Genomic DNA, 13952 nt, shown 5'->3' with positions numbered 1-13952 from the left:
ATCAATCACAACAAAGAGCACTAATATGAGATCGTAGTAGCAAAAGCAACATTCTAGAAATAACAATGACAAAAAACCCTTGAGCTCCCCAAAGCATTACACACATCCCAATTAAATTCAAATATATATATAAACATATTATAAAATAATTATGATGAATATATTGTTTGGTCCATATTTATTTGCTTTATGAATAAAAATTGAATTTTAATTGATTAATGAGGTGTTCTATTGTGAGATCCATACTCGTCAACTCCTATCCCTCTATAGGAAACCCACTCCACTATTAGACAACTATCCCTATTGCTATTGCTATCTTTATCCTCCTGGACGTTATAAATTATATTCTGTTTTATCATTAGCAAAAATCCAACAATTCAATGACTATATAGAGACAGATAGAGACGAGGGGCTGAATTCTTTGTGCTCTTTTGCTTTGGTTTGCTGGTTCTTGAGAATGGGCGCAGGTGGGTCAAAGGCGTGGGAGAAAAGTGGGGCAGGGGGGGAGGGAGAGGGAGAGGAAGATATGCAGCTCTACGTTTCCCTCAACATGGAGTGGAGTGGAGACAGAGATAGAGATAGAGACCAGCCCCTCCTCATCCCGCATGTCTATGGATCTCTTCCTCTTGTTGGCTCATGGGATCCTTCCAAAGCTGTGAGTCAAATCCTTCCCTTGCAAAGTACACTGAGCCTCTAAATCCTATCTGTTTTTTTGTCAATCGTAAAGCGAAGGATCTATTGTTTTAAACATATGTCTCTTACGTGGTTGGAGTTTCAGAGTGGCACTCAGCCAGCCTAAGGACTAAATTACAACGCTATAATGTCATCGGATTAGAATCACAAACCAATGTTAGTAACGGTTGCAAAAGTCTGCGAGCTCAATCCAAATTAAACAAATTAATGTCAACTTCCTTGCTTTAATAAAGATAACTTCCATCAGTCCAATGGTTGTCGACGAATAGTAAGAACATAGAGTTCAGACATTGATAATTTTGGTTTAAATTTCTCGAGGAACCACTGGGTTAGTTCTAGGACATTCATGCCTTAAAAGATTGATAAAGTGCACACGATTGGGCCTCTTGGCCGTGACATTGTTACTCCCACGAAATACCAATAAAATATGACTTTTTCATGTATACGAAGTTAGAGCCTTTTGATTATGGTTCACAAAGAGTGTGCTATAAAAAGTACAACACAATCTCTAAATTCTTGCTACAAAAGGTTACATCTGTTCACCATTTAAGAGCCACCACTAACATAAATAAACAACTCCAAGCCTAAATGATACAAGTTATGCAAAGACCAAGTTAAGAAAGTACTTGTTGATGATGTTTAGATATTTGGTCACGGCTAAATTTGGGTTATTGAAAGCTTTATATCAGGAGTTTTACAAGAGGCTATTGGTTATTTTGGATTTTATTTAATTGAAGACTGGTAATAAACAATGACACAGGCTTCAACACATACACAAGCTTCAATAGTTCTAAGTTTTTTAGGGGGAACACGACTTGATATTTATAAAAAGAGGCAAATCTAAATGATATTAGAATTAAGTGCATGCACACAAAGTGGAATTTAACCTAAAACTTATTCTAAATATAAAGATAAAAGAAATAGAAAAAACAAAGCAAGGTTAGGGAGAAAGAAATAGGTCTGTTCATCTGATATACACTGCTGCCCATTGAGAATCCCCACGAGAGCAACCAAAAACCACCTATTCGATAATCAATTTCAACACAACTTGAACATCAAGATGGTGAAAAACACCATAATAATTTACGAATTCCTATTCAACATATCACTTATGATAAAATCTTGAAAATACTTAGCACTAATTGCAAAAAAAAGAAAAGTCATTTAAGTTGCAGTGGTCAATCTCATAGAATCATAGTGCCTAGATTGTAAAGAAGAAATATAAACAAGCTAATATGAATTAAGCTCCAAGAAACAAATTTTTTCCAAGTTTTCAACCTTTTGCAATGTCTAGGTGATAAAAAGTTACTACCTTTCCCTAGTTGTCTACAATAATTTAATGCTCGGTGAAATAATTAAATTCGTGATAAATCTTCCTGAGGCGTCAATGGTCTAGATCTCCTAGTAAATGATTGAATTTGGGCTGCAAGATATGTTTCGTTTGAAATCCAGGTACATTGGTTTTTGACCATGTGTCTTGCAAAGTCTTTAACATTCAGCACATGGTATGCAGATTCTACGCCCTAGAGTTTGAATAAAATATTGACTGTCTTAACCTTCAATCAAACCCATAGTTGGAGTGCCTTAATCTGCATACACCGAAAACTGAAAGTACAAAAACATACCAAGTGCCAAACTTCTTTACTAACTCCTTTGCTTGTGGAGATAGCCTTTGATGTATTCCGCCTTGCAGTGTTCTTGTTATATGCATGGTGAAAGCATCGTTCACCCTTCTGTAATGTGCTTTGCCAAGGTAATGCATCTGTGTGTATGATTTGCATGCTCTCATCTCTCTAACTCCCATTCCGACTGGACCTCTATACATTAATCCTGTGTATTCACAAGCTCTAGCAAGTGAATATATGATATATGAGCCCATGTGAAATGTCTTTGTTCGTGCAAGCCTCTTCAACTGTAGATTAATGTTGTTGCTTATGATTCTTGCCTAGTTGATCTTCTCTCTTCTTGTTGATATTGTCTCCATAATATAGAACATTCAATTCTCAAACTGAGATGCTTGAGAGATTCCTATAACTCAGTTGAGCAAAGTGATCAAATCACCAAACTCTTCCTTATAATCAATCCTGTGAAGCCTGCTGGGTGCCTTGGATATGTTGGGCCTACTCTTCAATAACCAATACTTGTTGATTATGCCCAGGCATTTGTTGGGATCATTTGTGTTGTCCTCATTTTTGGATTTTCAAAAAATGTGACAACCCCTACAAATTTTTGCTTAAAATGTGTTGTTTTTGTCTCCAAGGCATGTTTTACGAGGTACAAAAGTCATATTTGTTAGTGTCAAATCATTGGGGGGTGTCTTTGCCATCATTGTCCAAGTTTTGGTGAGTTTTGGTCTTCTTTTTCCTAGCTTTTTGTGCAATTTCGGGCTTTAGAGCAGTCACTGCAGGTTGAAGATTTTACTCTTAAGGCATGCTTCCCGAGGCAAAATTTTTGCTTCTTGCTGGACTGGACTAATCTTCGGTCCATTCTCGATTCACGTTTCAAATTTCATCGCGTTTCGAGTTTGTTTGCTATGTTTTTTCTTCAATTTTGGGTTTTTTCTTCTTGCCTGTAGGTGGGAAATTTTCCTTCTATTGCAAGTTTAGAGTTTTCTTTATGTTTTTGTGTTGTAGGGAAATTTTAAAACAATTACAAGTGCACTTTATTTAAAACTTGTAACTTGTAACTTACTTTTTATTTCCCCCTTCCCTTTTTGTCTTTTAAGTTGTTGTAGGAACTTTTTGGACAAATTACAAGTGGATTTAAAATTATAAGTTTAATGAGAACTTGTAAGTTCTCATAAAAGTTCCTACTTTGTGTTTTTAAGCTGTAATAGGGATTTTATTGCCCTATTACAAGTCTTTTTAAGTTTTTAAAGTCTTTTTATGTCTTCTGTCTTACTTGTAATGTGAATTTTATTTCTTTATTATAAGTTGTTTTGTTATTCCTTTTTGCTCTTCTTCCTTTCAAACCCGAAATTGCTCAAGTGAAGGAAAAGTAATGCAATTTAAGACTTGTAAAGGGGTTTTAGAAACCCGATTGCATATTTTGGAGGGCACATTTTGCATGAAGTTGGAGAGGAAGAACCCGACCTGCACTCTTGCTCTCACAAATCTGTTTTTAGTGGCATTCTTCCCTTGAATCCATCCCACATTCTTGCTATGCTGCTGGAAATCATTGGTAGTTGCCACGTTTTCAGAAAAAAAAAATGGTTTTGGCAAACACGTCTTGCATTTATGAAGACGTTTTTGAATCTGTTTTTGCTGGAGTTTTTGCTACATTTTGGAGCTTGAAGTTCGCCCTTGTTGCCACATTTCAAACACGTCTTGCATTCTTTAATCATTGAAGAGTGTTTGAAGTCAAATGCATCTCTCTTTCCAAGCCGTTTTTGATGGAGAGGATTAAATTCAAAACCCGATTTACTTGCTGCAAGGAATATCAACATGGTGGCTCTTTCATCTATTTATAGAGCATTTCATTCTTCCCAAGCTCATTTGTTTTGGTCTAGGGCATTTGACCAAGCAAGAATTCGAGTTTCTAAGTGATCTTCCCAAATGGATAAGTTCTTTGAATGGAAGTTGTAAATGTGCAAGATTTTCCCCTCTTTCATTTTTCCTATTTACTTGTATTCGGGATTTCAAAACCCGATTACAAGTAACCATGGTAATGTTGACCTTCCCCCTTTGGTAAAAAGAGTTAATATTCTTTTTACAAAATTTACAAATGTTGAAGAATTGCCATGAGACTCATTCATTTGATTTCAGATTTTTAAGTCTGATTGCAAACAAGAGTTTTTCCCACTTTCCAAGTTTGCCATTACCGGTTGGTATCATTCTTTCCTTTTTCCCCTCATGTCAAAACCCCATTTCATCCATTTTTCTCATTTAAAGTCTACTTGCAGTCAAAATTTTAAAACCTGATTGCAATTGTGTCTTCACTTGCAGTCAGCCTTCCAGAATCCGAAATTGGTCCAAAATGCACTCAAAAAACACTTGAAAATGAGTCTTAAAGGTCCAAGTACAAGTGCTAACTTGTGTTTACCCATTACACATATGAAGTTGCATGTTTGTTCTTCGCAATTGCAAGTTAATGCTCTTATTTTTCCGCACATGTAATGCAGTTTCCAAAACCCAAAATTGAGTTTTGGTCCCATTTTTGCATCAATTTACCCCTTCCCTTGTCAGTCTTCTTTGCACACACGATCTACCAAATCAATGGATTAAGGCATGGGCCTTATTTTGCAAGCAGATTCAAAGATTGGAGATGATACAAAGAAAGAAAAACAACATGATGGAGTCACAAAAGAAGAAGAGATACAACAACAATTCATGGATGCAAATTATAGAATGCTTTCAAGACAGAGATAGGCTTCTTACTTCAACCTTGCAAAGAACTTCTCTCCTGAAAAGTCAGTACTACCCCAGGCATGTGAAAGGTTGGAGTTCGCTGGTCAAAGACATAAAGACTATCAAGGGTGCAAGTTCTTGTTCCAGTTCAAGATGTCATTTACCTCGATCACAGAGTATCTTGTAGCAGCATGAAGATTTTCAAAACAGAGGATGATGTAGTTAGAGTCGTGTCTTCGGACACATAGAATAGTTTCAATTATGCATTTGTAATTTTGTTTTGACAAATTACATGTAATGTCAAATTTATAATTGCAAGTATCACTTTACTTGCATTTTTGTAAAATGTAATTACATGTAAAGCAACTACAAGTTGAGTTAGATTAGGACTGTAGTTGGAATAAGTCATGGTGGTTGAGAGAATTTTTCAAGTTAGTTAGGATCCTCCCACCTTTTTCTCAAGGCTCCTCTCCTATAAATACTTGAGGGGATCTATTGTAATTTTTATCTTTTGGCAATGCAACAAAATTCTGCCAGTTTGTATGTGCACTCTAAGTCTTTGAGCTTAGATGTAAATCAAATTGCTTTCAATAAAAGAGGCAAGTTGTGTTGAGACTTTGTGCCAATTCAAGTTGTTATGTGACGACATTTTCTGGAGTTGATTGTGAGTTTGGTTCTATTGTTCAAGAGGGATTTAAATTCAATCTTGTAGACTTTGAGCTGCTAATTGTATTTAGAGTTATATGTTTGGTTTTCAGATTTGGTCTTGTAGACTTTGAGCTGCTTATCATATTTGAAGCTAGTGTGGAAAGCTCAAGTGGGAAGATAGCTTGTAGACTTTGTGCTACTTCTATTTTTAAGACTTGTGCATGTAAGGTGTACTGCATCATGTAGTTATACTTTGAGCTGCTACATACTGTGCTTAGTTAGCAGAAAATTATCTAAAAAGGTTGATAGGAGAATAGATAGTTGAAGACTTTGAGCTTTCTTTCTATTTTCCTGCCTAGGGAAGTGACGGAGGTCTTTGTGATTTCATGGAAACTTTGCTTCCCTTTATGTTCCAAAAATCCTACAAAAAAGTCTCATTTCTATATTTATTGTTATTTATTTCCAATTGCTATTACTTTTCTGTGAAGAGAAAAGAGTATAGTTTTTCTTGAAAGAAGAAGAAAGACTGTTGTCTCACCCATATTAGATTAGTTTAGTTTGTAGATAGGGGGAACCTTCCCTAAATTAGGAGAGTATCATACTCTCACACTGTGGCTGAAACCACAATTTTGCACATCCCCTAAGTGTACAAAATTTTCAACCAACAATTTGCATAGACTTCCTATGCTCTTTCTTTGCTTTTGTAGACCATGCCTTTGAAATCAGGTATGTGGAAAGCCTTGTTGATGGCCGTCTTGGATAGGTAGGCAAGTACTAATCCCACTGGACCTTGCACTGAGTGACTTCTCTGTTATGTAAGCGACACTTACATACCTTGCGCACCTTGATTGGCTCAATCATGACCACCCCTTGGTCTTGTACCTACAAAGAGTTGCAATTAATCATGTGTGCGAAATCAAATATGTACTTTTTAAGATAAGAAATATTAAACACGTCATGGAACCGGACAATTCTATAAGCGACTGGGTTGATGATTTCCAGGACCTCAAATGGTCCTACATATCGAGGTGCAAGTTTGGAAGACTTTCCAAATTTAATGGCACTTTTATTGGGTTTAACTTGTAGAAGCACTTTCTCTCCCACTTCAAATTGTCTGGGAGTTCGCTTTGCATGTGCATATCTTTTTTGGTGATCGTTGGCTTCTGCTAACCTTTTCTTAATCAGCTTCACTTGCTCTTCCATTTCTAAGAGCATTTCTAGACCGAGGGTTATCTTATCTTCCGGCTTATCCTAGCTGATAGGAGTTCTACACCTCCTTCCATATAGTGCCTCAGATGGCGCCATCTTAATAGATGACTGATAGGAATTATTATAAGCAAACTTGACCAAGGGAAGGTAATCTTCCCACTTGTATTGCTGATCCATGCAGTACATTCTTAGAAGATCCTATAGCACCTGATTGACCCTTTTTGTCTGGCCATCTATTTCTAGATGATAAGCAGAGCTGATATTCAACTGCGTACCTAAGGCTGCAAACAAAGTTTGCCAGAACCTGGATGTCATTCTGGCATCCCTATTTGATATAATCATTTCAAGTATTGCATGTAGTGTAAATATTTCCTGAACAAACTTGTAAGCAATAGTAGGCATCCCATTTGTTAAGTTTCCTGGTATGAAGTGGGCTACCTTGGTAAGTCTTTCTACTACTACCGAAATTGCATTATGTTTATTTCTTGACACGGGCAACCCTTTGACGAAGTCCATATTGATTATAACAACTAACATCTTTTACGAATGCAACATTGTAAATGAAACCATAACCCTTTTTTCTTTAATCAACGAATTAAACTAGTAAAGATATAATCTAATGCATAAGCATAATTTCATCAATTTAACAATACAACATAAGAAAGAAAGAGAGGTCTAGAGATTGAAGTTTTTCTTGATACACATTTTGATCTTTAAATAGACTTTACATTGTTAGGAAGAGGGAAAGTATCATCAGGGCGCTTTTCCACCCACCCACGGACTTACTAGTCCCCCGTGCCATTTCCAAGAGGAAAGGGCTGACCCTTCGCAGGGAAGTAAAAGAAGTTGGACTCATGCCATCTGAGACTGGTGTTTAACCTTACACAATCCCTAGTCGGTCACATACCATAGGCTACTCCTAACTAGTATGACCTTCGACAGGGTTGTATATCTGGATTAATGAACTGACTGACACTTACAGTAAGTAGCATCACTTTGGCCAAAAGTTTTTAATGTATTTGCAATCACACCAATGCAGGAAGTCATTGTTCATCACCCTACTTAACAAGACTTAACCTAGTGATGTTTTCCAAGCAATCAAGTCTAATTTGTGTGCCAACTATATTTGACTCTTAAGAGGCTCATTGGCTGACATTCATTTTTAGACATAAGTTACCCATGCTGGTCAACAAATGCATGGTGGCTTTAACTCAAAAGGTTTAATCTTCACTGGCCATTTACTAGATTATTTTTGTGTGGGGATCATGCTTGTACTCATGAGTTAGAATCCTACTTCCTCATGCTTATAGGCATGAACCCCTACTCTTTAAGATAATGCTACATTGCTTGAATCCAAAAGTCTCTTATTCTTTAACATATTCATATATTCCTTATTGGCTGTAGTAGACTGAATATTCTACAACAGCCTTAATGCTGAAGGAAATCGATATGACATTAGAATTCAACTACTGTTATATAGTTTGTAAGTTTAGTTTCCAGTTGAATGAACTTTCAAGCTGCTGTTCTAAATCAATCATGAGCCTAACTTATCTTAGTTTTGCTTTAGAGCTCTTTATTTTTATTCCACAGAGGCAGAGTCTCTGTTTATGGCCACTCACTACAGCCATATATTCTTTTTATTTTTGGAGAAACGAGACTTTATTTTACAGTTCATAAGATGTCCTTATTGGACATTGAAAGAACATACTTTCACCTCTTAAAAAGTTTCAGATTGCATCCGTTTTTCTAGAAACCATAGTTGGACTTCTCGCCAAAAACAAAAACACGCCAAGGTGCGAAAAAAAACTCGATAAAAACTCGGTGAAAACTTGGCAAAAACTCATCAAAAAACTCCGAAACTTAAAAAATTGCTTAAATTTAATTAGAAATGCATTTTTTTGCAAAATTCAATGAAGAGATGCATTCAATGAGTCAATAAATGAGAACACAAAAGAAACAAGCCGAGTCTAGATATAAATATAATTGATTTAAATGCAAAGTGAGTACAAAATCGCATCCTCACGAGGAATGCTGATGGCTGGAAGCAAAATAGTAAATAGTTTTTGTAAAACTAAAAGTAAATACATCAATACAATTACATATTCCTAATCCTAGCTCTAGTAAAAACTAGGGGAGAGGTGGAGCTAGAGTGTCTAGTTCTAGAAGTTTGCTGTGGCTATGCCTTCTCGTTAATGGTAAAATAAATTTAAGAGCACATTTTTTTTTTACTTGGCAGTAGGGTGTCTCTCTTACGAACACAAATAGGTGAATCAATTTAGTATAAGTATTAATAACACAACTAACAATAATAATAAAGATGGACTTATTAATATTGATAATGTTATCATAATCAAATATGGTTAATAAGATAAATATAATATGGTACTGTTAAAAATGCAATAAGATAAATGTAATAAGATGTCGTTAATAATAAAAATAATATAATATAATACTATCAATAGAATATAAATGTAATATGATATAGTATAATGTTGTTAATATAATGATCTTAATATAATATAATGTTAACAATACCCTTGATAATGTAATATAACCTAATGACGGTGTAGGTTCCAGACCAAGCTTTATTTGACATAAATGTCCTATTGTGATTCTAGGACAGAATATAAGAGGGTCCCATTAGGGGACATTACATTAAGGATCATCATCCAATATTCTTCCCTAGACACCTCTGTGTATATTGTATAAAATCACTAAGTCTTTTTGGTGCAGAATAACATAATCCATTTACAGATATACAAATGATCCATATCTGGTAGCTAATGCATAAATAAACTTCTCCAAGCTTCATAACTATTGCATATTTGATGGACCTCTCCATTCTTTACGTTTATATTATTTGTTTTTTACATGTTTTATATCAAGTAGATTTCTTCATGGATTGAACTGTTTCTGTAGTTTTCAATATCTTATGGACTTTAATAGCTCTGTACAGGTTGCCATGCTTTATGGACTTTATGAATGTGTATAAATGATCATTGCACTTCATAATTATTACGTAATTAGAGATTATCCAGAAATTACTTTAGAGGGACATGGCTCCTCTATGGAGAAATTTTACTGGTTTCAAAGCTTTTTAGCAGATGAAATTGGCAGAATCCAAAACAATGCAACCAAGTCTAAGTGCTGGATCTTCAAATTACTTTCTCTACAAAACTGAATGTGAATTTTAGAACTAAAATATTCAGTTTCATAAGTACGTGACATATATGCAAGAATCAGTGTTTATTCTAAGGAGAATTTTATCAGGATTTAGGACCAAAATGTGCAAAAACTTTACATAACTTCTGACTGTCATCACAGTTCTGTCTTGTAGTTGGCCCTGGAGCGTGAATCAACTTTTAGGTGGGAGATCAGTTTTGTTGCCCCTCCTAATCATGGTAACATGTTTTTTTCAAATCTTGAAATGTACCTTGTTTTTACCGTGTTTTTTCCTCTAAGGGTGAAACAGATATAGACCCATTTTGCAAAATTGCACTTAATCTAGAGTGTTGATAATTATCTTGCTTCTTCACAAATTGCTATGGTGATTAAATGCATGCAACACTTACTATCATAAAAGTTACAATTAGAAATTGCTGGAGTCAAGTTCAGAATCATGTGGAAATTTGTGCCCACATAAAATATTTTTGTTTAAAATTGTTGTGCTGCAGGAACTCTGGATTTCAAATTTTTACTTAAGCCAAAGCATAGTGGCTCACCCTGTATCATTGAAGAGGGAATAAATCGGCTTCTCACTGGAGGGGCACTCCATGGAGATGCTCAATCAGCCTTTTTTAGATTGCCTGAAAATAATGAGATGTTAGAGTACCTTGTGTATATCAAGGCAGACAAAGTGTCTCCATTTGATCTTGCAGCTAGTTGGAGAGCATACCAGAAAATTTTGCAGCCATCAACTGTGCGGAGAGTACCTGACATTAGTATTGATTCTATTCCTGTAACTGGCTTGGAGGTATCGGTGTTATACTTTAAGGCTTTAAGCTATGCTTGGGGATGGTTACACTTCTCTGCAATGTTTGATCTTTAGGACAGTATGCAAAGTGAAAATAATTTTATTTTTTCCATCATAAACATAGTTTGTTATTTGAGGATATGTCAATAATGGCTTCAATTATACATACAATCTAATGGCATGTTGAATCACATTCATCACTTAGGCTATTTTGTTAATCCTTAATGTGAAGAGAACATTATTTTTTATATTGTTAGATAGTGTTAACTAGCTCTGGCATCAAGTAATAGTAGATAAATATAAAATACTAAACAATATTTTCACAATAAACAATGCCATGCAACAGTTATATGTGTGAGGACATGGGTGGCTACAAACGAATTCAAGAATCATTTGGTAATGCAATAGATATTGCATATTCTTTATTTGAATGCAATGGGCAGACAACTTAGACTTTGCTGTGAAATGTTTGTGAAAATTAGAATATTAGCCACCATGTGTGATGCTTTGATTTATATAAAGTATCATAATGGATGCCAACTTAATATGTACTAGAGGTGATTTGGTGTGTAGTTATAGTTACCATTACAAATAAATCTTTGAATCAATAATATTATTCTCAAACAAATATTAAGGCAACTGGATGGCTTGGTTAGGGTTGATCCTTGATAGGGATTGGATGGCTTTTCTCCTTGATAGGGTTTCTTTGGCTTTCAATGTCACTTGTTGGTTCTAATAATAGGATGTCTATTCTTCTTGTGTTATTGTGTACGTAATGCCATTATACATAACAAATTTTATCTACCATGTTCCTTGGCTTATGGACGTTTTGTTACTACCTTAAGCATAAAACTCCCATTCATATTAATTGGATTGCTGTTTGGTTGATCGGACACTTTCTAATAAGTTGATATGCCGCATTCATGCAAAGGAATATGTCTAAGACTCTAAAGGCTCTTAGCGTTGAAGATACAAATTAGGCAGTTTGCAATGAAATTAATATTTCTTCAAACCATCCCCTATGCTTAGAATGAGAGAGTATTGGGCTTATGAAATGAATGATGATGCAGAGGAATTAATATTTAATCAAACTATCCCCTATGCTTAGAATGAGAGAGTATTGGGCTTATGAAATGAAAGATGACATAGAGGAATATTCTCTTAGGTTGAGCTGATTCCAATTTGTTGTTGAATTATTATTGTGCAATTAGGTGTTTTTCAGATTAAGATGATCCAAAGGGGCATTGATTTGTTTAAGTTAATTGTTTGTATGCAGTATTAGTGTAAGTTTTGCCATCAACTCATTTTCATATTATTCTCATTTTGTCATTTGTATTTTGTAACACTAGATAAGTTATGTTAGGATGTTAGTACTTGTCAATAAATTTTGTGGACGGAATTTTAATTGTGAAGTAGGTGTACAAACCTAGGCTTATAATTAGCTGTTGATGGTTAGAGATGCAATTGTAGCTATGTTACTGTTTTGCTTCTATTTGCCCCCAAATTAAGGTCTGGTTTGAACGGGATCTAGGATCCAGGTTGATCCTGCCATAATTTCAGACATGGGCATAAAAAATTGTAAAATCCCTGAATAAAGTTTTTGCCGAAGTTGTGCTTCTCTTCTATTACCAACGAGGGATTATCACATTTGTCAAAAGTTCATTTTCGGATTGTGTAATATCTGCTGTATTTTTGTTGAAAAAGCCTCCTTTACTCTAGTTCTCTTCCATTTTTGTGCTTCTCTTCTATTACCAACTAAGTGTTGAAAAACACTTAAGCTACAGCATGTGAAGACATGAATCCTTCGAACTTCTGGATGATCATTCGTAGCTCAGCAAGATTCGGTTCGTGCATGTTCTTGGCAACAAGCATGGTCTTCATGATGGTGTCATGGCATCGAAGAAGCATAGAGTTGTTCTTCTCCAAAGTGGATTGGATTTTGTGCAAAAAGATTTGATGTTTCATCAAAACCTGATTTGAGGCAGCTGAAAATTGTTCGCTCCTCCACTCATTATGAATCCTCATCTGTAGATCTGCGAGAACTTCTTCTTCTGGTATCGACTCTCCATTCTAACTCATTATATTGCAAGAGGCCTTCTCACAATGAGAAACAACACCTTGAAATACTTCAACTTGCACTAATTGCATCATCAATCTCCTCAATGAGAGATTTGAGAACAAGGGCTTGGTTCTCTAGGAGTTCTTCAAATTCCAAGTACATGACCCTGGAAGGAATAATGGCATGCTCCTGAAGAACACTCAACTGTTGTCGAGGCATTGTGCGCCAAATTGTCAAGCTACCTTCAACCCTTTCCAAATTCTGTTTGAAAGTCTCAGAGGTATGATTCAATTTTTCTTCAATGGTCTCCAACTTAGATATCATTTGGAAAATGTCTTTCAGCACTTGTGCACACAGATCATGAAGTTGATCCACCCAAGAATCCAACGCTTGTACTTTCTGAGCAGCTCTTTCAACTCCTCGAATTGATTCTTGCGAACTGGAAGAACTTGTAGGATTACTCCCTTCACCAACAGGTTTTGTAATTTTATGAACAGCTACAAGAAGTTGCCTATTCTCCTCTTCTAGCTTGTCTTTCTTTGCTAGAAGTTGATCATACCACTGAACTAGTGAAGCTACAAATTGCTGGGCATCATGTTTGACCACTTCATGCATTTGTTTACCCAATTCTATCCTTGTAACCCTGTAATTAGCAACTTGCATTTCCTCACGTGGCTTATCCGCAAGGGGCTCAACAATTTCTGCCACTTTCATCTTGTTGCTGTCAACAATTACTCTTGAGATTGTCTTGGCTTTTTTAGCAACCTTGGGCCTAAACTACTTGAGTTGCTGTTAATCAAAGACATCAGGAGAGATTTCCTGCTTCTTCCTCTTTGGGGTAAAAGAACTAAGCCATGGAGGTAAAACGACTAGTTCTCCTCTAATAGTTGTTGAAAGCGAAGGAGAAGCAGTTTTTGTTTGAACAACCGTGGTCACCCTGGGAGGAGTATCTGTTTGAATGGCGACCATCGTTTGCTCAGTAACCAAAGGGCATGAAGATTGCCTCATAAATTCTTCAAAGCCA

At 35.7% G+C, this 13952-nt stretch overlaps 1 protein-coding gene across 6 annotated transcripts in view; it reads left to right on the top strand.

Annotated features, from left to right (window-relative positions):
* The first annotated feature begins 338 nt into the window (after positions 1–338).
* The window catches only part of LOC131031592 (6-phosphofructo-2-kinase/fructose-2,6-bisphosphatase), a 281317-nt gene continuing 267703 nt past the window's right edge, over positions 339–13952 (top strand). Inside the window, exons 1-3 of one of the 6 annotated variants that reach the window (XM_057962770.2) lie at positions 339–655; positions 10234–10297; positions 10571–10869. In XM_057962770.2, the coding sequence (XP_057818753.2) occupies positions 458–655; positions 10234–10297; positions 10571–10869 (561 nt within the window). In that variant the 5' untranslated portion in view covers positions 339–457. The remainder of the gene's footprint in view (positions 656–10233; positions 10298–10570; positions 10870–13952) is intronic. The other 5 variants (XM_057962756.2, XM_057962761.2, XM_057962764.2 and 2 more) reach the window with 5 other exon arrangements.

The sequence above is a fragment of the Cryptomeria japonica genome, chromosome 6 (genome assembly GCF_030272615.1).
Source record: "Cryptomeria japonica chromosome 6, Sugi_1.0, whole genome shotgun sequence".
NCBI classification, from domain to species: Eukaryota; Viridiplantae; Streptophyta; class Pinopsida; order Cupressales; family Cupressaceae; genus Cryptomeria; species Cryptomeria japonica.
Note: the sequence above shows the minus strand (reverse complement) of the source record. Positions and strands in the feature narration are given on the sequence as shown.